This window comes from Mobula birostris, chromosome 2 (genome assembly GCF_030028105.1).
Source record: "Mobula birostris isolate sMobBir1 chromosome 2, sMobBir1.hap1, whole genome shotgun sequence".
Classification (NCBI taxonomy): Eukaryota; Metazoa; Chordata; class Chondrichthyes; order Myliobatiformes; family Myliobatidae; genus Mobula; species Mobula birostris.
In genome coordinates, this window is record NC_092371.1 from 80,531,706 (window position 1) to 80,558,660 (window position 26,955).

Sequence of the window (26,955 nt, forward strand, 5' to 3'; positions counted from 1 at the left end):
CTGAAAAGAGGGTCTGGCTGGGAACTCGTTGCACGGTGCGGAAGAAGTCTCGGTTTGAGAGGCACGCACCTCGGCGGGGACCCTTCGTGAGGAGAAGCCAAAGTGTCAAATATTAATCCCCTCTCGAAAGGGAAGGTCAGGTGTTTTCGTAGTGAAAGAACTCGGCGAGGTTTCAGTTTGGGAAGTGTTGGGAATGGGTTCTAACCGGGACCATTGCGGGGGTGTGTTTTAAACGTGTCTGTTACTTTTGTCTTTGACACATAATTGATGAAAATATTGACTGCTCTCGGGAGGAAGGGGATGAAGAACACTGCCCATTGGTTTCTGGAAGACGTGCGTGTCTGCTTAAGCCCCTCCTCTGAGATATAAAGGGAGTTTTTGGAGTTTTATCTCGGCAGATCTGAATGGTTGTGGGGTCGGGCGTTGTGCGTGGGGTTTAGTTGGCACTTCTTGTTTGGCGGCTCCGCGGGACGCACAGTTAACAGCTGCCAGGTTGCGTACACCCGGGGAGTGGAGTGGAGGGGAGGGGAGGGGAGGGCGTGTGAGGGCCAAGCCATGGCTTTCACCATGTTGCGCCCCGTTGCCGCTCGACACTTTTACCCGGACATCAGCCTACACTCGGACGACGACGAGAACAAGAGCGAAAGCGACGGCTCCGACCGGTCCTTCGACTGTTGCAACGGCGTAGCGAAGAGGAGGAAGGTATCCTTCTCCAAGGGTTCGGTGGTGGTGAAGCACAGACAGGCGGCCAACGCCAGGGAGAGGGACAGGACTCACAGCGTCAACACCGCTTTCAGCGCCCTCAGGACACTCATCCCCACCGAGCCCGCCGATAGGAAGCTCTCCAAAATTGAGACCCTGCGCCTGGCGTCCAGCTACATATCCCACCTCGGCAACATTTTGCTGGTGGGGGAGGAGGGCGTGGATGGACAGCCATGTCTCACCGCCGTCTACAGCAGCCAGGCCGAGTTCGAAGGACAGCAGCCCAGGTCAATCTGTACGTTCTGTCTCAGCAACCAGAGGAAGGGGGTAGGTGCTGTTTCTGTCTCTACGTTCGCACTCTGCAGCCGGATCATCTGGGGATGTGAAGGAGAAAAGGAGGGGTCATCTGAAATTTAAAACCCCAATACAAAGGCCAGCGTGTGGAGAGTCAGAGAGAGAAAAAGAGACAGAAAGTCGTGCCGTTAGGCCATTCGGCCCTCTCGATCTCTACCAGCTTACAGAAACTTCTGCGTTACCCCTCTCTCTCTCTCTCTCTCGCCCCAACCTTATCTTTCTCCCTATCTCTATCTCCCCTGTCTCTCCCCCGTCTCTCTCCCTTTCTCTCTCCTCCCTCTCTCTCTATCTCTCTCCAGTCCGCATCTTGCATTTCTAGTCAAGTTTCCAGCTGTTTATTTTTCTGAATTAGAACCCAATTCAGACGGAGCATTTACTGAGAGGTGCGTGGATTCAAGAACTAAGCCACTCACTACTGTACGGGTCTGATGCCCTGGTGTTTTGAGCGCTGGACAGAGTGGTCTCAAACATGCCCAAAGTTCATAGAAATTGAGCTGGGTCTAGTCCAGTCAGTCCATCTATACCAATTAGAACCCGTATAGATATAGCCATAGAGTACAAAACAGGCCCTCCAGCCGACCAGTTACATACTGACCATCAGGTACCCATCAATACTAAACCCATGTACCAGCTCTCAGTTTTAGTCTACAGTCTTCTAAGCCTAGAGGTGCTAATCCTTTTATACATTGTGAGAGTATCTGCCTCCACCACCTTCTCGGGTAATTCATTCCAGATTCCAGCTACCAATTGTAATTTTTTTTTTAAAAAAAGCAAACAAAACTACATGTGCCTCAAATAAGTTGATCATCCTACACTGAAATATATGAAAGGTTTTAAGGGCCATGGATTTATAATGAACAAGATAAAGATCTTATTCTTTCACAAAATGGTACAATAAAATGTGAAAATTTGGCTTACAACATTTTATGAGTGGGAGTGCTATGAATGAGAGAACTAGAGAATATTGAATGAGTTACTGCATCACCTGTTTACCTTCACTTTGGATTCCAACAATGCAGAACTCTTGAGTTCAAATCTTTCCATGCACTTCTCTCCATCCCTGTTATAGCCCTCTGTTCCACATTTGCCTAAACTTCCTGTTCACACCATTATGCCCTTGATAAATGTTTCTATTGTCACCCGAGTTATTTTGGACCCTTTCTCTAGCTCTCTAATATAACCTCCTTTGGACCAATGTCTTATTTTAACAATGCTCCTGTGAAGTCTTGTAATATCTCTGCATATTAAAGTTGAGAAAATTATGGAATGTTAGAATCAGAATCACATGTATTATCATTAACATATGATAATATATCTACATGTCTATTTATCTCTATAGAAAGATATAAATTAAATAATTAATGCCAAAAGAGAGCAAAAATAGTGAGGTATTTTTCATGGTTTTGTTACTAGAAATGTATGATTTTGTATTTATTTTAGTAATTATTGAAACAAATGTTATTTGGTATGCTTTGGAATTATATTTGTCACTTTTATTTCATGAATTTTAAAATGTTTTGTCTTAACATTTACTGGAATTGAATGAATAGTGGTCTAAGACTATGAAGTTTGTCTTAAACCAGTCTAAGGGAGTAGGAGGTTTTCAGCTAAATTTCATCATGCTATAGTAAGCTCAGTCCCAATTATAAATATGCACCATGGTGAACTCCACTGTTCCCACTAAGCTGCATGGCCACACATCAACTGAAATACTCCCATGTATGTAGCTTTGTTGCCGCACAGTTATTCATTCTAAATATTCATAGTATGCATATTCCTAAAAAGAACATTTAAAATTCTGGCAACACACATAAAAGTTGCTGGTGAATGCAGCAGGCCAGGCAGCATCTCTAGGAAGAGGTGCAGTCGACGTTTCAGGCCGAGACCCTCCGTCAGGACTAACTCAAAATTTAAAATTCTGAGCAGTTTTCAGGCCATGTAAAAATTTCCTGCTCAGATCAATGGTTGGTCTGTGCAATTGTAAAAAAAAAATTAGAGGGAACATTAATGATCTCTCAGCTACAGACTTGGTATTCCAACTTGTGATCTAATAATATGCTCCCGATTAGAGTTTCTAAAGTAATGGCATTTGCATTGATACAAATTACAACACTCACTAAAGAAACAAGGTCAACAAACATTCATTTATCTTCTGCCCTCAAATTTTAAATGTGTCATTCTTGCTAACCATAATGTCGTATGTAAACTTTCAGAGTTTTGTGCTATAGCCTGTCGTTAATGTGACCAATGTTTCCAAAATAAATTCAAAATGCTGAAATTCAGCTTAAGTAAATGTTTGAATAAAGTTTACCATAACATTTTAAACTTTATTGAAAATGCTTAATTGCATTTTTTGCCAGTTTCCCAAATATAAACTGGTTTGAAGAAGCTTCTTTCCTCGCCAATACAAGGGCTTGAGGTGAATTGATTTTTGTGCACTTATTATTGTGACTGTAACTATCTAATTTAGTTTTTTTTTTCAGATTTTAGCCACTTCTCCATGTTAAAGAATTCTAAAACAATCATTTTAGACAGTAGTTGAAATGTGTCAGTGCAGCTTGCAAAATTGATATAATTTCTGACTTCCACAATTTCTAAATATTGCCATCTGTTTTATGTGAATCTATTTCCTGCAATTCTCTAGCTTATAGCCAAAAAAAATGCAATTAGGAATTTTCCATGCTTTCAATGGAAAATTGAGGATCTTGATTCTTCCACAGAAGAAACTGAAAACGTGTACTTTATTAACATGGCTGAAGTCCCCAAAGAGAACAACCTAACGATAATAGGCAAAGGTTAAACAGGTACACTTTACTCTTTGTGGGTCTGCCTTTAATTCTTAGGTCAGTGTAGCCCACCTGTCTGACAGGAAAACTGTGACATAAGCTCTATAACTAGTTTCATTCAACACAACTAAAATCTGTTGTTTGGATCTGAGTGAAGTTCTTTCTCTCCCTGGTGCTGGTCGGAACACATTGTTGTACCATCATTCAAACAACATAACCCTTTTTCAGATTAACAGATGCTAAAGTAACATGCTTGTCAAAACTTGAAATAAGTTTTTGATGTACATTTGTATTAAAATACTGATAATAGTGTAATAATATTTAATTTGAGTAGACATAATGGAAAACAAATCCATTGATCAGAATGCAGTTTCCCCAATTGAGATTTTCTTTCTAATAACTTTTTCCAATTTTAGTGATTTCATTTCAAAGCACATCTATGCTAGTGAACTTGATATATTTATAGAATAGATTAAGAGAATCTTAGCGAGGCACATGAATATGCAGAGATTGAAAATTGCGGACCTTGGTAAGGCAGAAGGAGCTCATTCAGTTAGCTGTTCAATTATTTTGGCAACTGTCTCAGGCCAAAGGGCCTATGCTATACTATTCTATAAACATGGGATTCTGTAGGTACTGGAAATCCAGAGTAACACACAGAGAAAATGCTGGAGGAACTCAGCAGGTCAGGCAGCATCAATGAAGAGGAATAAAGAGCCAAAGTTTCAGACTGAAACTCTTCATCGAGCCTCATGAAGAAGACCTGATGAAGGGTTTCAGCCTGAAACGTTGGCTCTTTATTCCCCTCCATAGATGCTGACTAACCCGCTGAGTTCCTCCAGCATTTCTCAACAACACATATCTTCAGAAAATGTATCATTAATACATTCTGAATCAATAAAATTACACATCCTGGTTTAGGTCAGGCTGAACTTTTATCAGTCTGATTACAAATTAGACTATAATAGTCAAGAGGCAGACTGCAGAATGTAAACTGATGCCTCAGTACTTTAACCCCCTTTTGTCAAGTTCCTACTTTTTTTGGGGAGAGCATGTTGCAAATGAGGGATTATTTAAGAATGTAGAAGATGGAGAAGGCCCATCATGCCTAACGTCACTGCCTAGAACAGAGGTTCACAACCTGGGGTGCATGGCATAAAAAAGGTTGGGAACCCCTGGCCTAGAAAGTAATGTCCACTTTCCTGCCAAATCAGCCAGCATTCTGATTCCCTTAATGTTCTATCAGACCTGCCTTTGATTTACTCAACAATTAGGTCAATGAACGACATAATAACCCTTTAGTCATAGTAACAGATGCTATAAAAAACATGCATACCCAAAACTTGTAATACGTTTTTGAAGCCCACTTGAATTAAAATACTGATACTGGTGTAATAATATTTAATTTGAGTTGAAATTATGGAAAAGTAAACCCATCCAGTTAATAATCCTGTAATTCAGAATGTAGTTTTCCCAAATGAGAAATTTGCCCATTATTTCCAATTTCAATCATTTAGAACAAAATTCTCAGAATCAGGATCAGGTTTAATATCTTTGATATAAGTCGTGAAATGTGTTGTTTTGCAGCAGCAGTACTGTGAAATATATAGTAATAAAATTACAATAAAATCTATTTTTAAAAATTTAAATTAAATAAAATTAAATTAAATAGCTCAGATAGAATGCATGTTTAGTTATATTATGAATCTGCTAATGATCTAAAGTACCATTTACACAAAAAAAATAAGAGATTGAAAGGTAAAAGACTAGCTTTATTTGTCAGATGTACATTGAAACATTCAGTGAAGTGTATCGTTTGCATCAAATCAAATCGGCAGGGATTGCACTGTGCAACCCGCAAGAGTCGCCACACTTCCGACGCCAACAACTCACTAACCCAAACCCAAACATTGAACTGTGGGAGGAAACCCTAGCTCCCGGAGGAAACGCACGTGGTCACGGGGAGAAGGTACAGATTCCCTACAGGCAGCGGTGGGAATTGAATCCAGATTTAACAGCCGGCGCTCTGAAGCGTTGTGCAAAGTGCTACGCTACCGCGCCACCCATTGTCAAATATTAAACAAAATGTTTTTTTTATTGCTGAAAATTTTGGGGAGCTTTTAATGCCACGGGAGAAGGAAGATTCGCTTGACTATGAATCAGTGGAGGGTCGATTCGCTCTGTCATTTCTTGGTAGGAGGGGAAAGAGTTATATGGAGAGATGTATATAGAGGGAAAGGCCAATCTCATTGTGACGAAGAATTCTGAGTCCGACTGATGGAAAAGATGGTGAGAGGCTATTTCTTCCGGCTGAAGAAAGTGGGAGTGATGCATTGTCCTGGTACGCGGAGGCACCCGTTTCCAACTAAACAAAGAAGAAATCTGAGGATTGTAAGCCTTTGCAATACTCTGCCTCAGCAGTTTACGGGTACAGATACACGGGGTTATGGTGTTTGTTGGAAACCATCTTTTGGTGGGGTGGGGGGGAGGGAGTGGGTGCCGAAATAATGAGGGGCCACAAGGATCGGAAAGGAAAGTGGACTTGAAGTTCAGATTTATCTTGTGCGATCAAGCTTGGCGGCAATATGACAGGAGAATGGGGTTGAGGGGGATAATATATCAGCCATGATGGAATGACGGAATTGACTCGATGGGCCGACCGGCCTACTTCTACTCCTATGTCTTATGGTGTTATTTCTCTTCCTGTTAACTGATGCAAACAAATAAGAACATGACAATACATTTGGCCCTGGTGAAGGGTCTCGGCCCGAAACGTCGACTGTTTACTGTTTTCCATGGATGCAGCCTGACCTGCTGAGTTCCCCCAGCATTTTGTGTGTGTTGCTTTGGATTTCCAGCATCTGCAGATTTCCTCGTGTTTGTGATACATTTAGGTTTTGTTAGATGTAAAAATTATTTACATCACGAAGTCTTTCATCTCGCTCTGTTTAACAGCCATAAACAGTCAGCCATAAACATCAGTGATTAATAACTTTTTAACATCCTTTGGACTATTGTTAACTAAAATAGGCACGTCTTATCGCAACCAATTAAATTGTTGGAAAGTGACAGATGGGAATGACCAATGAGGTAGCTGGAAAGTCAATCAGGTTACTCAAAATGACACCGAACTTCTTTTCTGTAAAAAAAAACAGCATAACATATGTTATATTACTTGTATTTTACCAATGTCTCGTTACTGAGAAGCAGAGCAGATGAGATTTTGTTTTCAAATCCTTATGGCCTTTATTTTCACCTACCTAGATCCCTCCTCCGCGTTGTGCGTGCCGATGCTGTAGTGTTTTTTAAATCTCCGAACTCTGTTTAATCAATAATAGTAAACTGCCGGCAGTAAATGCAAAGTATCAAATTAAATGGGTTCTGCCAGCCTTCATAAGCTCCTCAACCTTGTGCTAAACGTTCAGGACACCACCTGAACCGCTCAATACAATTACACACATTGTAGCTCACTTCCGGCACGAACTACGCCACATGTGGTGTTTGTTTTACTAAATTTAAAATATTTTTTCTGCAGTCCCTGTATGAAAGAACGGCTCCCCTAGGAAAATCATTATTTTAAATACGAATTAATGTTTGCAATTCATAACTTTGCGAGTGCCTCCAGGAATAGTGTTTGTTATTTTATGTAAAGTTATATTTCTGGATTGTTTAAAGATACTTCTCAATTGAAGAAACACTTGCTGGCTTGGAGTATAAACAAAACGTTGACCCATTGGCCCGAGTGACCTTTGTTATTTAGTTTTTATATCTCGACATGCCTTGTTGCTTTACTAACACTTGGCCTGGTTTGTGAGACTATCAGCAATCAGCCAGTTCGTTTATAATACTGCTATTTCCTCGTTGAGCGATTAAACTATCTAAAACCGCAGTATGCTTTAATATCAGGCAGCGATATCATTTCTAGACGCCGCTGTTTCTTAAACCCTCAAACTTCCTTCGAAGTAAACGATTACTCGGGGCTACAAGAGCAATACATATATTTTGGAGGGGGTGGGGGAGAAAGATGTCAGGTGCGCTGGAGATTCGGAGCATGAAGGAGGAGGGTGGGGGAGAGGGGAAAGGAAGCCAGGTTTACTTTTTTAAGTGACTCCCACATAGAACAAACAGCAATGTGAACTGTATCGCGTTGCAAATTGGTTACAGTTCTACAGTTACAAATACCATGTCATTAATATGTTACCCGATCACCTCTGAAATGGGCCACGCTTCTTGTCTCGCATTTGGAGTTTAGCGACCTCACCAAATCCGAACTACAAACATAAAAACAGCGTTTCCCCCTTAAGTTATAATATCCTGTATTTAACACCGTTTTAAATTAAATTCCAAATTGGATATTACCGATGCTTAAAATCAGAACATTGTATAGGTAAGTTTGTTTTTAATATATTGTATGAAGGCAAAATTATGGAGGAAAAAACTTTTACAATTTTGAGCCATGATTACATTCAATTGCGGCTGGTTCTGTTTATGTTATAAGGAGCTTTTACTGATTGTTTTTCAGGTCAAAGAGAAGGACGCGAAGAGCGGGTTTGCGAAGATCAGGGGGCAAGCTCCTCTCCGGGTGCAGCGCCAGTGAATGTCGAGCGAGTGGCGGCGAGAGACCGAGAGACGTTTCGTTAGAAGAGCGTCGCCGGCGACCGGCCTAGGACTAAAGCGGCCAAAAGCGATCTGACAACAGATTACACGTGGCAAGCTTCTTTTTTTGGTGTTTGCACGGGGAGTATGGACACCGTCTTGGAGCCCCCGTCCTTCAAACAGTCACACATCCAAGCACACTGAACAGTAAACTTCAAGTTTTGACCTGAACGTTGAAGCCGCGCTCTCTCCGCAGATTAGACACACTGGGCTGTGCGTGCTGCGGGCGATGTCAGAGAGCGAGGGCAAAAGCGACACTTTATAATGCCGAAGTCTGTCTCCATTTGGGGAGATCTGACCCTTTCCTAAGTGTTTGCGCTCCGTTTGTTGTAAATGTGTTTTTTTTAAGTATCTAGCCGAAATGTGAAGAAATAAAGGCAGACGTGAGTTCTGTTTCAGGGATTCGGTGATGTTTTGATACAAATAGCTCTAAGCTCTCAAAGTAAAACTTCTAGCTAAAGATTGCTCTCTTATCCGATTTAAGGCCGGTGTAAATCCCGCTGACTCGTCGTCTCCTATGTGGTGAAAGAAACTTCTGACCGAATATAGCCGGATCGGAATCAGATTATCATTGATTTAAATACAAAATGCTGGAGGAACTCAGCAGATCAGGCAGCACCCGAACAGTCGACGCTTCGGGCCGAGACTGGTCCTGTTGAAGGGCGTCGGCCCAGAATGCCGGCTCTTTATTCCTTTCCAGACATGCTACCTGACCTGCAGAGTTCCTCCAGTGTTTTGTGTGTGTCACTCTGGATTTCCTGCAACTGCAGAATCTCGTGTTTACGACGTTGAAATGTGCAGCAGCACAGTGCGATTACTGAGTTACTTCACCGGTTGCTTTAATCAGTGAACCAGCCAGCGCGGAGACTCCTGGTGTTGTTAGCCCGCACTGTCTGGCGGTTTTTAACCCCGCATTCCTGCACGTACCCCCACCTCCACCCGTCCACTTCTAAAGCCCTCTGAGGCATGCACGCTCATTCTACTGCACATTAATCTCTTCGCCGCTGGTGGCTGCCCTGGTCGCAAAGACTGGGTTGCCTTCCCTATAAACCTCTGGTCCTCCTTTGGGAGGCAATGTGAAACCGGCCAAAAATATCAAACTGCTGCAGAAACTCCCCGGGCCAAGCGGCACCGGTGGAAGTTTCAGGTCGCGATCCTCCCATCGACCTCCTTTGCCTCCACGGAATCTCCCGCACGCTCCGTGTTCCTCCAGCGTGTTCTTTGCTCCAGATTCTAGACCTTACATTCCCGCGTCTCTGTAAAACGTACCAATTTACCCAAATGTTTGATCGTCTACCTTAAATATAGGTTCTAATGTCAAGTGTTACCGACTCTTACAGAGCGGCACAAAAGCTGTAAAAATTGTACTGTATAACGCCTGGTATTGCCCCTAACGACCCCAACGCACATCACCCTCAGTCAGGGTCGTGAGAATTATCGGCGCTATAGTAATTTAGGGAATAACACAGCCAGTTGGTGCCCGGATAACGCCCACATACGTGACAGAGGGTCTTGTGGAGTTTGGTTGGGTGGGATGAACATCCCCATGCTTAACCTGTAAACTGCAGTCAATATCTGTGGACAATATGCACAGTAGAAACGGTTACAGTTCATGAATGGGATTTTGAATGCCAGAATATGGAGAGATTTTCCTTTACAACATTTTTGTGTTCAACTTGCTGCTTTAGTGTTTAATTTTATTTTGCAGGATTGCGCAAAGGTGAAAGGAGAAGCATATCAGTAAAAGAGTTGGGTTCTTGTGATGAGGGTGAACTGGGTCTCTCTCTCTCTCTCTCTCTCTCTCTTCCCGCACTGTTTACTCGTTTAGACATCCCACTGTGACAGAAGGCACGTCTGCAAGACTCCAACAGATTACGCCCCAGGTCTTTAGATTGGGTCCTAGTAACTGGACCTTCGAGAATGGGTTGCCCGGGTTAATGGACCACTGTGCGCCACGAACTAAAATATGCTAGTAGATGAGGAATGGGCATTCTCCTCCGCCAGCCTGATTTAGTTCGAGGACATTATTGGTCCTCCCCACTATAGAAGAGCACTGTTATTATTAACAGGATTATACAGTAATAGATCACTCATGCTGATCACGATCCCAATCTGAGCTAGTCAACTCCTCAGATTCCCTTTCAAATCTTACCCCTGCCTTCGACAACACAGCACACGCGAGCAGGCCCTTCGGCCCACAATGTCTGTATCAAACACTAAACTAAATTAAACTAAATCTCTTCTGTCTGTGCATGATCTATATCCCTCCATTCACTGCATATTCAAAGAAGGCTTCGGGAGTAAGCCCAGGGGAGAAATCCGGAGCTGGAGTCCCTGAGGTTGAGGTCAATGCTGACTGGCAACTCCTGCGACGCTGCTGGTGCCGAACTGTATCAGTCTCTGCCCTTCCTTTAAATTCATCAGCTGCGTGGAGAGGGGGAACCTGCGACATGGGCGACAGCTTGCTCTCCCTATCGTACTGCGCTGGCTTGCCTATCACGTAGACACGTGGGTCGCAACATCCATGGTCGACCCCGACCTACAAAGGGTCTCGATATATCATTTACTATCCTGAGATTCTTTTTCTTACAGGTGAGATTCCTGTGTCTTTTTAAAGGCCTCTTACATCCCTCTATTGTATCTGCCTCCACTATCACCCCTGGTAGCCCGTTCCAGTCACCCACCACTCTCTGCGTAACAAAAAACTCGTCCCGGACATTTCTTTCAAATGTTTCCCATCTCACACCACGTCCTCTAGTAGTTGACCTTTCTACTTTAAGAAAAGGTTTCTGACTGCCTAGTTTGAGACTACCCTGGGGAAAAATGCAGTGACTCCCTTCCCCCTTGTGATTTTACACACCTCTATAATGTCAACCCTCTAGATCAGCCGGTCCATTTTTGAATCCTATAACACATGGAGTTCCGACCAGAACTGATTATAGATAAAAGTACAGATGACACTGTGCCTAATTTCTTGTTTTAATTGGGATGTTGGCAATATGGGGCACGTCGCCCACCTTTCTCGTTAAAATTTCCCTAGTATAATCACCCCCTGGTTACGAGGCAGCTGGATATCGAGGAGGAATCTGTAGACGCAGCTGTTTTGCATTAGTTTGTGAGGGTTTGGAGCAACGTTCTCTCTTTTTTTTACAGCTGCATGGACCGTCCATTGCTCCAAGCAGAAAATTTTTACACGGCCTGAAAACTGCGCGGCACTTTAGATTAATATTATATATTTGATTTAAAAAAATTCAAGCTGCGCGGTAAGAAAAGCAATGTGCGCGGGAGTGTTTCAGTTGCAGTGCGGCCGCGCACCCGCGCAGTTTAGAGGGAACAGTGGGTTGGGGAGTGGTATTACAAATTGCCTGAATTGATGTTGTTTAAATTACACTAAACTCTGCCGGCCTGTGGAATACGTAGGCCCTGGAAAAGCACCTTGGCTTTACTACACGGGTCGTGGGCGTTGACCGCCCTCGCACGCCACAGCATTGATTCATACCTGGAGGCCAAGCTCAAGGTGCGCTCTGTCATCTTTGGGTAAATACAGTCATAGAGCACTACAGCACAGAAACAGGCCCTTCCGCTTATCTAGTCCGTGCGGTACAATTACTCGTTCCTTATACAGTTGATAAATACTGTACACCTTATCAAGCTGCCATATCTACGCTGATGTTCCGTTGTACGTTATCCCAGGAATGAACGCTGATAGAATTAGTGCTAAGAGGCTCATTAGAGCATTATATGTTTAGTGAAATACAACTTCATCGACCTGTACCTCCCTCCCCCTATAACCATCCGTTATTGGGTCTCTCTGCAGTTGGTCCTTCTTTAGGGCGGAGTGGTTAGTGTGTCGCTTTGCAACGCCAGCAACGGGGTTCAGTTCCGGCGCTGTCTTAATTTACTGTCGTAAGGAGTTTGTATGATCTCCCTATGTTTGGGATTCCTCCTCATTCCCCGGTTTTCTCACACATTCCAAAAGCTACAGTGGGTTTGGTAGATTAACAGGACGCACGAGTGACCAATTATTTAATGTTTTGCAAATCCACCTTGAGGAAACCTCAAATCCACATTGAGGTTTCCAATGAAGTCAAGGAGACGCTCCTGGAGTCTCATAACTAAATGAAAAATCATCTTGATTTGACCAATCTCTGCACAATGTGCTCTCTCTGAGGCACGTATCAGGTGTGTTTTGTTTTAGGTTACGGAAAAGGATATGAGATCAGCGCCTTATTAAAAGATAAAGCATAGTACGCGATCCACAACTAATTTGTCCTCAGTAAACCATCTCCTTGTTGTCAGCACTCTGCGTTCTGCAAGGCATCTTGCTGCGTGCTTCTCTTCACATGGATAATTCCGGAGTTGGACTCCGGGACACACTTGGCTAATGGCGCGTAAACATTAATGTTTTCCGCAGTGGATTACACTATCTGGCTGCTCCCATGTAAACATGCTGGTCATTCTCGACAGAGGAATTTGATTCAGATCAATCAGAAGCCCGATCCCAGCTCTCTGCCAGACATCCAGAGCTGAGGTATACACAAACTCCCCAGATCCCTGTGCCTGCTATGTATAAATGTTACATTCTCTCCACACTGATCTTCCTACCCCAGCAGCAGAGACTTGGATGGATGCTAAAGAGCATATTCATGCACCATTTTACCTAGCAGCTGCTAGCAAACTTAAACGTGTGGCGGACTGCTGTGACTTTTAGATGTCTCTGGCTGGCCTCGGCTGGAGGAACTCATCAGGTTACGGGGAACAGGGAAGGAATCGTCGAGGTTTCGGAAGCAAACCCTGCGAGTTCCTCTAGAAACCTGCGTATTGCCCCGGATTCCTGCATTAGCGAATCTCTGAAAGGACATTTCCCGGGTCAGCTTCAACAGAGCTCAGCCCTGTCAAGGGTGACGCGATAAAGGAGCTCAGGATCAAGTACACCTCGATAGATAAGATAGGAAACCACTCCATCTTCTCTCAAATGGACGGTAGTCTCATTATCAATCAGAATTAGTGTAATTATCACTGACATTTATTTATTTTTATTTAGTGATAGAGCGCGGTAACAGGCCCTTCCGGCCCAACGAGCCCGCGCTGCCCATGTGACCAATTAAACTACTAACCCGGAGGTTTTCGGAATATGGATAGAGCGCAGAATACAGCACATACAGGCCCTTGGCCCACAATGTTGTGCCAATTAGTGATGCTGGTTAATGATGCTGGGACACGCAACAACACGATGGGTACAAGGTAGGGGAAATATTGGAAATCCTTTCCTTTAATGAAACTGATGCCATACCAATTGGTAGTTTGAAACGGTCGATCATGGATACTGCGTCCTAGGTTTCTACGTTGTATGCTCGAGCCAGGGCGGTACGATATGCAGAGCAAGCTGATGCCCATTCAGCAGGCTTCCCCTGTCTGCGCAGCTGATGAATTCAAGGGAACAGCAGAGGCCGATACAGTTGGGTACCTGCGGTAGCGGCAAAAGTTGAACTCAACCTAGAACTCCAGATCCGGATTTTCCCTCAGAGTTTATTCCCGAAGACTTCCCCATGAGTGGGTATAGCCGCAAAGCAGCGGTGGTTTGAGATCAGAGTTCTGCTCCTTCTAGATGAGCTGAAAGCGCGGCTGACAAGCCCATCTGCCCCGAGGGATTGGTTTTAAGGCCCAGTAACCCACCTTTGCCCTTTCTTCTGTCGGTAGAAACGGTTCCGCCGGGCTTTGTAGCTGAAACCACACGTGAAGGCCAGGAACTAAACTTGGTTGTCAGAGGCTATTTGAGATGTACGCCTTTGCGAGCATTTAATAGTAAGTGGGAGCTTATCCCAATACCACCCCCGGCTATAACAACCTTAAGGAAACATTGACCAAAAGTATTAAAGAATATGGGGGAAAGGCAGGGTCTGGCCTGCTGAGTTCCTCCAGCATTTCTATTTATGGGTCTATGGTGCGATTAGCTTGGGGGTGGAGGGGGGGACGCGGGCAGCGATTTAAACCTTTAACATTATAAAAAATAAGCATTTCATTTCCTATAAAACACTTTGGGGCGTCCTGTGACTGAGTAGCATAGTATAATTTTTTTGAACTTCAGATTCTGGAAATCTGAAAAAAAAACAGAGAATGTCAGAAACACTCATCAGGTCAGGCAGCATCTGTGGAAAGAGACAGACATAACGATGCATTTCAGAGCTCTTCATCTGTATAAATGTGAACCTTTTTTGTTCTTCCTGCATGCATGATTCGTCTGTGGGTAAACTTACAGTATTTTAATGGTTCTGGGTATTTCACTCAGTTAAATTTCTGCACAAGTATACCAATGCATCACCATGTTCTGCTGTGTGGAGCAGTTATACAATTCAGGATCTCCGTTTGATTGTGTTAGCTTGGTTGAAATAAATTAGAGCATAAGACAAAGGAGCAGAATTCGGCTATTCGGCCCATTGAGTCTACTCCACCATTCCATCATGGCTGATTTATTATCCCTCTCAACCCCATTCTTCTGCCTTCTCACTGTAACTCCTGATGTCCTTACTAATCATCTTCCGTTTTAAATATACCTAATGACTTGGCCTCCACAGCCGTCTGTGGTAATGAATTCCACAGGTTCACCACCCCCGGCTAAAGAAATTCCTCCACATCTCTGTTCTAAAGGGATGTCCATGTATTCTGATGCTGTGCCCCCTGGCCCCAGACTCTCCTACCTCCGGAAATATTCTCTCCACATCCACTCTATCTCGGCCTTTCAATATTCAGTAGCTTTCAATGAGATCCGCCTCCTTCTTCTAAACTCCAGCGAGTACAGGCTCAGAGCGATTAAACACTCCTCATACATTAACCCCTTCATTCCTCGGATCATTATTGAGAACCTCTTATGGACCCTCTCCAATGCCAGCACGTCCTTTCTTCAATAAGGGGCCCAAAACTGCTCACAATGCTCCAAGTGCGGTCTGACCAAAGCCATATAAAACCTCAGCATTACATCCTTGCTTTTATATTCTAGTCCTCTCAAAATGAATGTCAATAAGTTGCAGGATCCAACTTTAGACTGCAGATCTGAAACAAGCCATGACATGCTGGGAAAAAAAAAACTCATTTAAGTGGGCAGCTACTGTGGAGAGAAAAAGGTGATCAAAGTTTGGGGCCACGAAGATTGTCTGGCAGAGGAATGGACAGGGAAAAGCCCGCTGGCTTCATCCACACCTGATCCCGAAGGGGTGACACTTGCGGGAAGATACCCAATGGGGCAGGAGCTGGGGAGACCAGACTAGAAGCCAGGTCTGAAGAGCTCTCACAATGCAGTAGGTCTGCATCATTTACCAGCCGGGCTTTGCACGTAAATAATTGTCACCTGGGAAATTGCAGACTAGGGCTGCTGGCTCTCAAAAGCGCTACAGTTCCTTCACTGGTTAACAAGAGGGGAAAGGATAAAATTAGAGAACGTTGGAGCAGGGGAGGTGTTGCGATGAAGAGGCACTTCCCCCTCACTGCTGGGATCTTGACTGTGAAGAGAACGGAAGGGTTAAAAGTTCACTCTTTCTCTCTGACAGTTGGAGCCCTGACGGAAAGAAATGTTGGACAGTTTCAAATAATCCCCAGAAGAGCGTATCCGCAATGTTTTACATATACGGCAGTAAATTTATGGTCTAATGTTGAGAGACTCCGAGATGGCGTGCTCCTGAGTTAACCCTTGATATGCCAGGCTCAGGAGTAGTTTGGAATGAAACTCAGTGCAGAAATCTCAGTTACGGCCCTTATAACATCTCTCAATTTTCTCCTTGAAGTTGTAGGCACCTCCAAGGGTTCTATTCCTGAAAACTGTCCGTAAACCAATTTATCCAGAAGACGGAAACGATTTCTCCACAAGGTTCTTACTTCACCATCCCCTTTCACACCTACCCACCTTCCCCCTCACCTGGTCTCACCTATCACCTGTCAGCTGTCAGCTTCACCACCCCCCCCCCCCAACCCCCGCACCTTCTTCTTCGTCTTCCGGCTTCTGCCCCCTTCCTTTCCTGTCCCGATGAAGGGTCTCATCGGAAAACGTTGACTGTTCTTTTCCCTCCATAGATGCTGCCCGACTTCCTGCGCTGCTCCAGATTTCCAGCATCTGCAAAATCTCTACTGTTTAAGACATTTATCACCCTGAAAATCCGCAATATCGTATGTTTTGCCTAAAATAAAATCACAATAAACTTTCACCGCAATACAACAAAAAAAAATCCTTCATGTATGGGGGTACTTAAGGAGATGCATTTGGCAAAGATGTAGTCATTCCTAAGATTGAAGTGAAATTTTCCACATTTAAGCAGTGCGCTCAGCTGAGGATCCTGGTGTTTTGTGTGTGGGGGACTCGTTTATTATTTCTCCCTCTTTCTCTCTCGGTAGATTGTTTTTCTGAAGCACATGGTTGTTAAGTGAGAGTCTGGTAAGAATTAGGCATGGTGAGAGCCATGAAACACATCCTGGACGAGGAGACTGTGCAGCTGTGCGAGGAGCTGAGGGTGTAAATCTACCGCCGCAGTTCCGTGGGGGGAAGACAGACAATCCCGCCCTCGGAAAAAAAATATTCACAGGAGAGAGCCAGTCAGACACAATTCATTCAGAAGAGGTTGCTCCCTGCTCCAGGAATGAGTTAGGTTCACACTCAAAGCGAATACAACTCCTCCAGCATTGTGTGTTAATGTTACTGAAGATTTAAAAAAATACTCCAGGTTGTTTAAAAGCCAGCTGCTCCCTTAAGCAGTTAAATATGGTTTTGTTTGAAATATTATTTCCTTCCAACCTATTTTAATGATGTTCTATCACCCTATTCTTGGAGTCGGTTATAACAATATGACATTGCTGTTTTGTGCTTTGGGATTCTATCAGCTCGAAAGTTCTACTTGTTTCTGTAGCACTCAACCCCTTAGGATGGTGGGGGTGGTGGTGGCGGCGTGCAGATTATCCCTTTATCCGCTGCACTTTCCTCCCTTCCGTTACACACCATCATTAAATAGCACATTGACCATAGAATGTTACAGCGCAACATAAACACGGGAGATTCTGCAGATGCTGGAAATCCAGAGTAACATACAAGAAAAGTTGGAGGAACTTAGCAAGTCAGGCAGTACCTTTGGGAATGAATGAGCAGTCCGCGTTTTGGGCCGAGGCCATTCATCAGGATGGAATGATGAAAGGTCTCAACTGTTCATTCATTTCCAATGATGCTGCCTGACGTACTGAGTTCCTCCAGCATTTGGTGTGTGTTGCGCAACATTACAGCACAGTTACCGGCACTTCAGCCCAGAATCTGCTCTAAAATCAATCCAATCTTCCTTTCAAAACTAATGAAAAGAAAATTTTGAAATGTCAAAAAAAATTATTGTAAAGAACAGTAAACAGTAAAAAAAACTAAATCAAATCAATATTTGGCGTGATCACCCTTTCCCTTTAAAATTCGCTTAGGTACACTGTGTTGCAATTTTATAAGAAAATCGGCTGGTAGGTTGTTCCAAGCATCTTGGAAAACTTGCCACAGTTCTTCTGCAGACTCTGGCTGTCTCCCTTGCTTCTAGCTTTCCAGGCAATCCCAGACAGCCTCGATGATGTTGAGATCAGGGCTCTGTGGAGGCCATACCCTCTGAAAGCAGATTTTTGAAAAATCTAGGGTGCCTAGGATTTTTGCACGGTGCAGCAAGAGTCAACGTCATCAGTAGAGTGGAGCGGAGCAAAAAGAGGAAAGAGTCATTTCTCAGATCACGGGTATCAGGAAGGCTCTCAGTTCACGGAGGGCTCGTTTCCTGCCTGGAATGTAAGAAGTAAACAGAAGGAAATAGTGTACGATAAGCAGTATCATTTGTCAATGGATGTACAGTGTACAGTATCAAAGTAAAGTCAATGGACATACAATGTATCGGAGCCATTGCACATTAAGAACTTCTCTAAAGCGGCCACACTCTGGGGACATCATGGAACACTTCACCGCCAATGAAGTATTTTTACTCTGGACAGGGAAGATAGGGAGACGTTACTGCCACTATCAAGGGAAGGGAGAAGATAGTATAGAGGGAATCAAGAACCAGAGGTCAAGAACCTGTGAAGACTATATCACAGAACAGGCCCTTTGGTCCAGCGAGTCTGTGCGAGCCATTGATCTGACTAGTCCCACCGACCTGCACCTGGACCGTAGCCCTTCATGCCCCACTCGTCCGTATACCGATCCAAATACTTCTCAAATGTTGAAATCGAACTCAGATCCACCACTTGTGCTAGTAGCTTATTTCACACTCTCACCAACCTCTGACTGAAGAAGTTTTCCCTCAGGTTCCCCTTAAACATTTCACCATTCACCCTTAACCCATTACCTGTAGTTGTAGTCCCACCCAACCTCAGTGGAAAAAACTGCTTGCACTTACCCTATCTATCCCCCTTATAACTGTGTATAACTCCATCAAATCTCCAATCAGTCTTCTGCCCTCCAGGGAATAAAGTCCTAACCTATTCAATCTTTCCCTATAACTCAGGTCCTCAAGTCTCAGCAGCATCCTTATAAATTTTCTCTGCTCTCTTTCAAACGTATTTACATTTTTCCTGTAGGTGGGTGATCAAAATGCACAAATTCGTCCTCAGCAACATCTTATGGAATCTTAAAATATTCCAATTCCTGTACACAATACATTGATTTATGAAGGCCAATGCGCCAAAAGCTTTTTCTATGACCCTATACACCCATGAAACCACTTTCAAGAAATTATGGATCTGTATTCCCAGATCACTCTGTTCTACTGCACTCCTCAGTGCCCAACGACTCTTCGTGTATGACCTACCCAAGCTGGTCCTCTCACTTGTCTGCATTGAATTCCATTTTCAGCCCATTTCACCTGCTGGTCCAGATCCCACTGCAACCTCAGATAGTCTTCCTGACTGTCCACTACACCCCCAGTCTTGGAGTCATCTGCAAATTTGCTGATCCAGTTTACCACATTATCATGTAGATCATTGATATAGATGACAAGCAACAATGGACCCAGCACCAACCCTTGCAGCACTCCACTAGTCACAGACCTCCATTCAGAGAGGCAACCATCTACTGTCACTCTCTGACTTCTTCTGCAAAGCCTATGTCTAATCTAAATTCATAACAAGTCACTGAACCTTCTTGACCAACCTCCCATGCAGGACCTTGACAAATAGAAACATAGAAACATAGAAAACCTACAGCACAATACAAGCCCTTCGGCCCACAAAGTTGTGCTGAACATGTCCCTACCTTAGAAATTACCTAGGGTTACCCATGGCCATCTATTTTTCTAAGCTCCATGTACCTATCCAAAAGCCTCTTAAAAGACCCTGTGGTATCTGCTTCCACCACCGTTGCTATCAGCCCATTCCATGCACTCACCACTCTCTGCGTAAAAAACTTACCCCTGCCATCTCCTCTGTACCTACTCCCCAGCACCTTAAATCTGTGTCCTATTGTGGCAACCATTTCAGCCCTGGAAAAAAGCCTCTGACTATCCACATGATCACTGTCTCTCAACTATCTTAGCCTTGCTAAGAGCCACGTGGACAACATCCAGTGCCTTGCCTTCATCAACTTTCCTGGTAACTTCCTCAAAAATCTTCTATAAGATGGGTTAGATATGATTTACTATGTACAATGCCATGTTGACTATCCGGTCCCTTAGAATACCTACCAATAACTTTCCTACAACTGATGTCAAGCTCGCTGGCCTATAATTTCCTTGTCACAGTTGCCTGTAAGCTGCGCAGTAACTGAAATGCTCCCAAGCATGTAGCTTTTATTGCAACACATCTGGAATTTTCTTTTATAAAAAAAAGATCCGTGCAGTTTTCAGGCCGTATGAAAATTTCCTTCTCAGATCAAAGGTTGGTCCATGCAGCTGTTCCTGGCTAATTCTTAGAGCCCTTCTTAAACAACGGAACAACATTAGCTATTCTTCAATATTCTGGTTCCTCTCCCGTGGTTAATGATGTTTTAAATATCTCTGCTAGGGCCCCTACAATTTCCGCACTAGCTTCCCAAAGGGTCTGAAGGAACACCTTGTCAGGCCCTGGAAATTTATCCATCTTAATTTGCCTCAAGACAGCAAACACCTCCTCCTCTGTAACCTGTATAAGGTCCATGACCTCACTGCTGCATTTCCTCACATCTATAGACTCTGTGTCCATCCCCCGAGTAAATACAGATGCAAAAAAATCCATTTAAGATCCCCGCCATTTCTTTTGCTTCTGTAACTGCGCTGTAATTGCTGGATAATTCATGGAATAATTATATAAAAATAGGTAACTATATAAAAATACAAGCAAGCAGAGGAAAGTTAAATTGCAAGAAATATAACAGTTCTGCACCCCAATCCAACACAATGTTGCAAAGTCCTGTTACTGCAGCAGAACGGTGAGGAATGCCACAAACCAAGTTGTACACAGGAAAATCCCACAAAACATATTAGGATAAATAGACACCATAAGATCACAGACTCCTATCTTGTTCAGTATCCTCATGTATGGTACCTTGTCAAAGTCTTGCTGAAATACCTTTATCTGAAAACTCCAGCTTTTTGGTTGCTCATGATGGAGATGAACAGCCTCCATTACTGCTTGAGTTGGAATTTGAGCCAGTTGTGTCATGGCAAACCCACGCTGCGAGCTGGCCAGTGCCAGAGGCAGTTAGGACCAATGGGGACCGAAAGTCAGCGATAGTCTGCAGTGACTCCTCGTATAATGGCTGCTCAACACCTTTCTTATCATCCAGTGGAATAACCGGTGGTGTAGTGGCATCAGCACTGGACTTCAGGGCAGATGGTCCTGAGTTCAAACCCAGCCGGGTCCCAACCTGGGCCACAGCAGTACCTGTGTGGAAGAAAAGCCTAGCAATCTACTTCCGTATCTTGCCATGAAAACCCTATGGTCCATGAGGTCACGAAGAGCCGGACTTGACTTAACGACTGAACAACAGAAACAATATCCACAGACTCTTCTTTGTCTACTGTGCCTGTTATTTCCTCAAAGAGTTCCAGCAGATTTGTCAGGCAAGATTTCCCCCTAAGGAAACCATGCTGACATTAGCCTATTTTTATTTGTCAGGCAAGATTCCAACAGATTCCAAGCAAGATTACCCCTTTGGCCTAGTTTGTCATGTGCCTCCAAGTACCCAGAAAACTCGTCCTTAGTAATGGATTCCAGCATCTTCCCTACCATTGAAGTAGCACCCATCAAATAATATCACAGAAACAAGTTGGAAATGTTTGATGTCTCTGGCCTGTACTTGCTGGAGTTCAGAAGGATTATGGTGAACCTGCGGAATTTATTGCCACACAGGGCTCTCGAGGCCAAGCCATTGGGTGTATTTAAGGCAGAGTTTGATAGGCTCTTAGTAGGTAAAGGGTTAAGAGTTACGAGGAGAAGGCGGGAGAAATAGGTTGAAAAATAAAATGATGAAATGGTGAAGCAGACTCAATGGGCTAAATGGCCTAATTCTGCTCCTGTCTTGTGGTAAGTGGGGCTAACTGGCCTATAATTTCCTACAGTTTACTAAATTCCCATACTTCCTATAATTTACTGCAATTGCCCAAATAGTCCGTTTAAATATTGCTGAGATATGGAATTTCTTCCGATACTGGCATTGTGATTTTTTTACATATGCCTGCAAAGTAGATGGAGTCTTAGTTTAACTTTTCATCCAAAAGGTGGCATTTCCAGCAAGGCCACCCTCCAACCTCTAACTCCTAACTCACTGTTATGTTGGTCTTGGCCAAACTCAAGTCTCTGAGACCCCTAAGCCTTGATGCTTCTGAGTGTGGTAAGGTACTGCTCAGGATCAGGTTCGTTATCACTGACCAATGATGTGAAATTGGTTGTTTTTGCGGCAGCAGTACAGTGCAAGACACTAAAAAATTATGATAAGCTACAAAAGTAAATAGAGGTGTGAAAAAAAGGAATAGCAAAGTGACGTTCGTGGGTTCATGGACTTTTCTGAAATCAGACCATGGAAGGAAAAAGATACTGTTCCTGAAACACTGAGGTTCCTGTACCCCTTCCCTGATGGTAGAAATGAAAAGAGGGTGTGTCCTGGATGCTGAGAGTGGACAGGTGATGGATGCTGCCTGCTTGAGGTACTGCTGCTTGTAGAAGTTCCTCTGGTGGGTACAGTTGTGCCCATGATTGAGCTGGCAGAGTCTACAACCCTCTACAGTATCTTGTAATCTTCCATACCAGTCTACACCGTACATCTGTAGAAACTTGCAAGAGCCTGTGGTGATATACCAAAATCTCCTCAAGCTCCCAATGTAAGCCACTGGCATGCCTTCTCATGATTGCATCAATATGTTGGACCCAGGACAGACCCTCTGAGATGTTGGCACCAGGGAACCTGAACTGCTCGCCCTTTCCACTGCTGACCCCTTAATGAGGATTGGTATCTTCCCCTGACTTCCCCTTCCTGAAGTCCACAATCAATTCCTTGCTCTTACTGATGTTGAGTGCAAGATTGTTGCTGTGATACCACTCAACCACCTGATCCATCAACTGCTGACACTTAACATAAGCCCCTCAAAGCAGGGCTTGATAGTCCAGATTGTACAGCTGGTGATCTGAGAGTTTACAAGGCTAAGGGTCAGGGTGGAGGAGAATTAAGGACCTAGAAAAAGAATTTATGAATGTAAAACCAACAGACTGCAATGTAATAAAATACAGTATTTCTCAAAATCGGTGGCGATATGAGGAAAGATGGGACATTAGGGAGGGTCTGAGGGGCAGAAATGGAGGCCGGGCAGGGTGGTTTGGTGGTGTTACAGTTAGCGTGGAGTCTTACAGCACCAACTGTAAGATCAGTTTTCATTTCCCACCACTGCCAGTAAGGAATTTGTGCGTTCTCCCCATGACTCCGTGGGTTTTCTCCGGGTGCTCCAATTTCCTCCCACATTCCAAAGGGTTTGTTATGCTTTGTAACTTCAAAACATTAAACTAATTCAAAGGAAGATATGGGAGTCCAGAATTGTGAGTCTAACTTCAAGTTTAACCCATGGTATTACAGGAAAGATTCTAGCATTGATAAAACAGTGGCTGATTGGCAGGAGACAAAGAGTGGGAATAAAGGGAGCCTTTTCTGACCGGCTGCCGGTGACTAGTGGTGTTCCACAGGGGTCTGTGTTGGGACCTATTTTCTGAACATTGTATATCAATGATTTGGATGAAGGAATTGATGGCTTTGTTGCAAAGTTTGTAGATGATACAAAGATAGGTGGGGGGCAGGTAGTTTTGAGGAAATATGGAAACTACAGAATGATTTAGACAGATTAGGAGAATGGACAAAAAAGTGGCAGATGGAATACTGTTTCGGCAAGTGTATGGTCGTGCACTTTGATAGGAGAAATGAAAGGGTTGACTATTTTCTAAGTGGAGAGAAAATACAAAAATCTGAGGCGCAAAGGGATTTGGGAGTCTTTGTGCAGTATTCCCTAAAATGTAATTTGCAGGTTGGGTCGGTGCTGAGGAAGGCAAATGCAATGTTAGCATTCCTTTCAAGAGCAATAGAATATAAAAGCAAAGATGCAATGTTGAGATTTTATAAAGCACTGGTGAGGCCTCACTTGGAGTATTGAGTGCAGTTTTGGGCCCCTTATCTTATAAAGGGTGTGCTGAAACTGGAGAGGGTTCAAAGGAGGTTCACAAAAATGATTCCAGGATTAAACGGCTTGTCATATGAAGAACATGTGATGGCTCTAGGCCTGTATTCACTGGAATTCAGAAGAATGAGGGGTGACCTAATTGAAATGTATCAAATGTTGAAAGGCCTTGATAGAGTGGATGTGGAGAGGATATTTCCTATGGTCAGAGAGTCTAAGATCAGAGGTCACAGAATAGACAGCGTCCTCATAGATTCTTGATTAGTCAGAGCATGAAGGGATATGGGGAGAAGGCAGGAGATTGGAGCTGAGAGGGAAATGGATCAGCCATGATGAAATGGCAGAGCAGACTCGATGGGCCAAATGGCCTAATTCTGCTCCCTATATATTATGGTCTTCACTTAACCGAGGCTCACACATATCACGTGATAGTGTGATGACGTACACAATTCGCATATTTTTAAATATAACCTGTAATTAATTATTTAAACAAACAAAAATGCTTAATCAAACAATATATATTACTAAAATATTACTTAAATATTAAATACTTAACAGGGTTAGTAAGTTATGTTGGCTCCAGACGTTTGGCGACACAGCACAATCCTTGCGTAGTTGATTTAATACAAGCAATACGTTTCCATAAGGCCATAAGACAAAGGAGCAGAAGTCGGCCATTCAGCCCATTGAGTCTGCTCCGCCATTTTATCATGAGCTGATTCATTCTCCCATTCAGTCCCACTCCCCCGCCTTCTCACCATAACCTTTGATGCCCTGGCTACTCAGATACCTATCAATCTCTGCCTTAAATACACCCAATGACTTGGCCTCCACTGCCGCCCATGGCAACAAATTCCATAGATTCACCACCCTCTGGCTAAAAAAATTTCTGCGCATCTCTGTTCTGAATGGGTGACCTTCATGCCCTCTCGTACTAGACTCCCCCACCCATGGGAAACCATTTTGTCACATCTACTCTGTCCATGCCTTTCAATATTCGAAATTTTTCTATGAGGTCCCCCCTCATTCTTCTAAACTCCAAGGAATACAGTCCAAGAGCGGACAAACGTTCCTCATATGTTAACCTCTCATTCCCGGAATCATTCTAGTGAATCTTCTCTGAACCCTCTCCAACGTCAGCACATCCTTTCTTAAATAAGGTACCCAAAACTGCCCACAGTACTCCAAGTGAGGCCTTATAGAGCCTCAACGTCACCTCCCTGCTCCTATACTCTATTCTTCTAAAAATGAATGCCAACATTGCATTCACCTTCTTCACCACCAACTTAACCTGGAGGTTAACCTTAAGGGTATCCTGCATGAGGACTCCCAAGTCCCGTTGCATCTCAGAACTTTGAATTCTGTCCCCATTTAAATAATAGTCTGCCGGTTTATTTCTTCTGCCAAAGTGCAAAACCATACACTTTCCAACTGTATTTCACTGTATGTTTCAATGTACATGTGACAAATAAAGGTAATCTTTAAAATCTATAGAGTGTGAGAGGTTTGGCCAGGGGTATGTCAGAACCAGTCACCATAGGAAGGATTGGAGGGAGTGATACACATGAAGATAGAGGAATAAATTAGGTATTGCTGGACTGGTGGGGTGAGGGTGTGTGTTGCGGGAGTGTGTTGCGGGAATGGACGGTGTAAAAGAGAGAAGGAGTGGAGACATGAAGTGGTTTAGGCATGAGGATAAGAATTTCAGATGGAAGGCAGGGCAGCATTCAATAAATAGAACAGAAACAGCTTGGAATCAACAAAGAAATGTTGGTTGTCTCCAATGTACAAACGTGTTTGTCAACGTGGAGCGGAGAGCGGGTTTGAAAATCTGGCAGGAGCAAAGAATGTTGGGAATGGTGAGAGTGGAGTGACGTGGGAGGGGTTTGGCACGGGTGTCTGAGAAGGAGTGCTAGGGTCGGGGGTGGGGTGGCATGGGTGCAAACTCACCCCACCCTGAGACATCAGGCAAGGACATTTGCTTCCAAACAATCTGTTTATTGTCCATTACAGAATGTCTCTCTGCAGCTTCCCTCTCCTTTCCTCTTTTCCCAACCATGGTTCCCCTCTCCCTGTCCCTTCCCACTCCCAGTCCACAATAGAGACCCATATCAGAATCAGGTTTATCATCACTCACCTGTGTCATGAAATTTGTCCAGTACTGTGTAGTATATAAAGTTACTACAGTACTGTGCAAAACTCTTAGACACCCTAACTATATATACTGTATGTGCCTAAGACTTCTACACAGTACTGTAGTTCAGAAAGCACAGAGGTGATTGATGAGTGAGACCTGATGGGGAAAGCAGTGTACTAACACTGGAGGTTTAGGATGTGAGACTGACCAGGACAACACTGGAAAAGTCATGTCTGGAGACAAATGGAGAGGTTTCAGCCAGACAACAGTAAAGCTTCATTTCATTTGAGTCCACAACGAGAGAGCACAGCCTCAGCATCCAAGGTCGTCCCTTTAGAACAGATATGAGGAAGAATTTTTTTAGCCAGAGCATGGTGAACCTGTGGCATTTGTTACCACAGACGGCTGTGGAGGCCAGTCATTGGGCATTTTTAAAACAGAAGTTGACAGAGTCTTGATTAGTAAAGGCGTCAAAGGTCACAGGGAGAAGTTCAAAGTCCAAAGTAAATTTATTATCAAAGTACACATATTTCACCATATATAACCCTAAGATTCATTTTCTTTCAGGCATACTCAGTAAATCCGAGAATCATAACAGAATCAATAAAAGACCACACCCAACAGGACGGACAAACATCCAAAGTGCAGAAGACAAGATAACGTGCAAAGAAGAATGGGATTGAGAGGGATAATATGG

The 26,955-nt window shown here is 43.7% G+C and overlaps 1 protein-coding gene across 2 annotated transcripts; it reads left to right on the forward strand.

The window, feature by feature from the left end:
• Positions 1-415: 415 nt before the first annotated feature.
• tcf15 (transcription factor 15) lies at positions 416-26,955 on the forward strand. 2 transcript variants are annotated; one of them, XM_072243848.1, is made up of 2 exons: positions 416-1,029; positions 26,826-26,955. In XM_072243848.1, exons 1-2 carry the CDS (start codon positions 556-558, stop codon positions 26,916-26,918), a joined length of 567 nt encoding a protein of 188 aa, XP_072099949.1. In that variant the 5' UTR covers positions 416-555; the 3' UTR covers positions 26,919-26,955. The 2 variants fall into 2 exon arrangements, with proteins under 2 accessions (XP_072099949.1, XP_072099956.1); XM_072243855.1 differs by lacking the exon at positions 26,826-26,955 and adding an exon at positions 8,365-8,885.

What these genes read in the sequence shown, in the direction of transcription:
- tcf15 (XM_072243848.1), top strand. Translation starts at nt 556, where the DNA reads ATGGCTTTCACCATGTTGCGCCCCGTTGCCGCTCGACACTTTTACCCG. An exon ending in TCAGCAACCAGAGGAAGGGG is followed by an intron (nt 1,030 to 26,825) that starts GTAGGTGCTGTT and finishes ATTTTCTTTCAG; the next exon opens with GCATACTCAGTAAATCCGAG.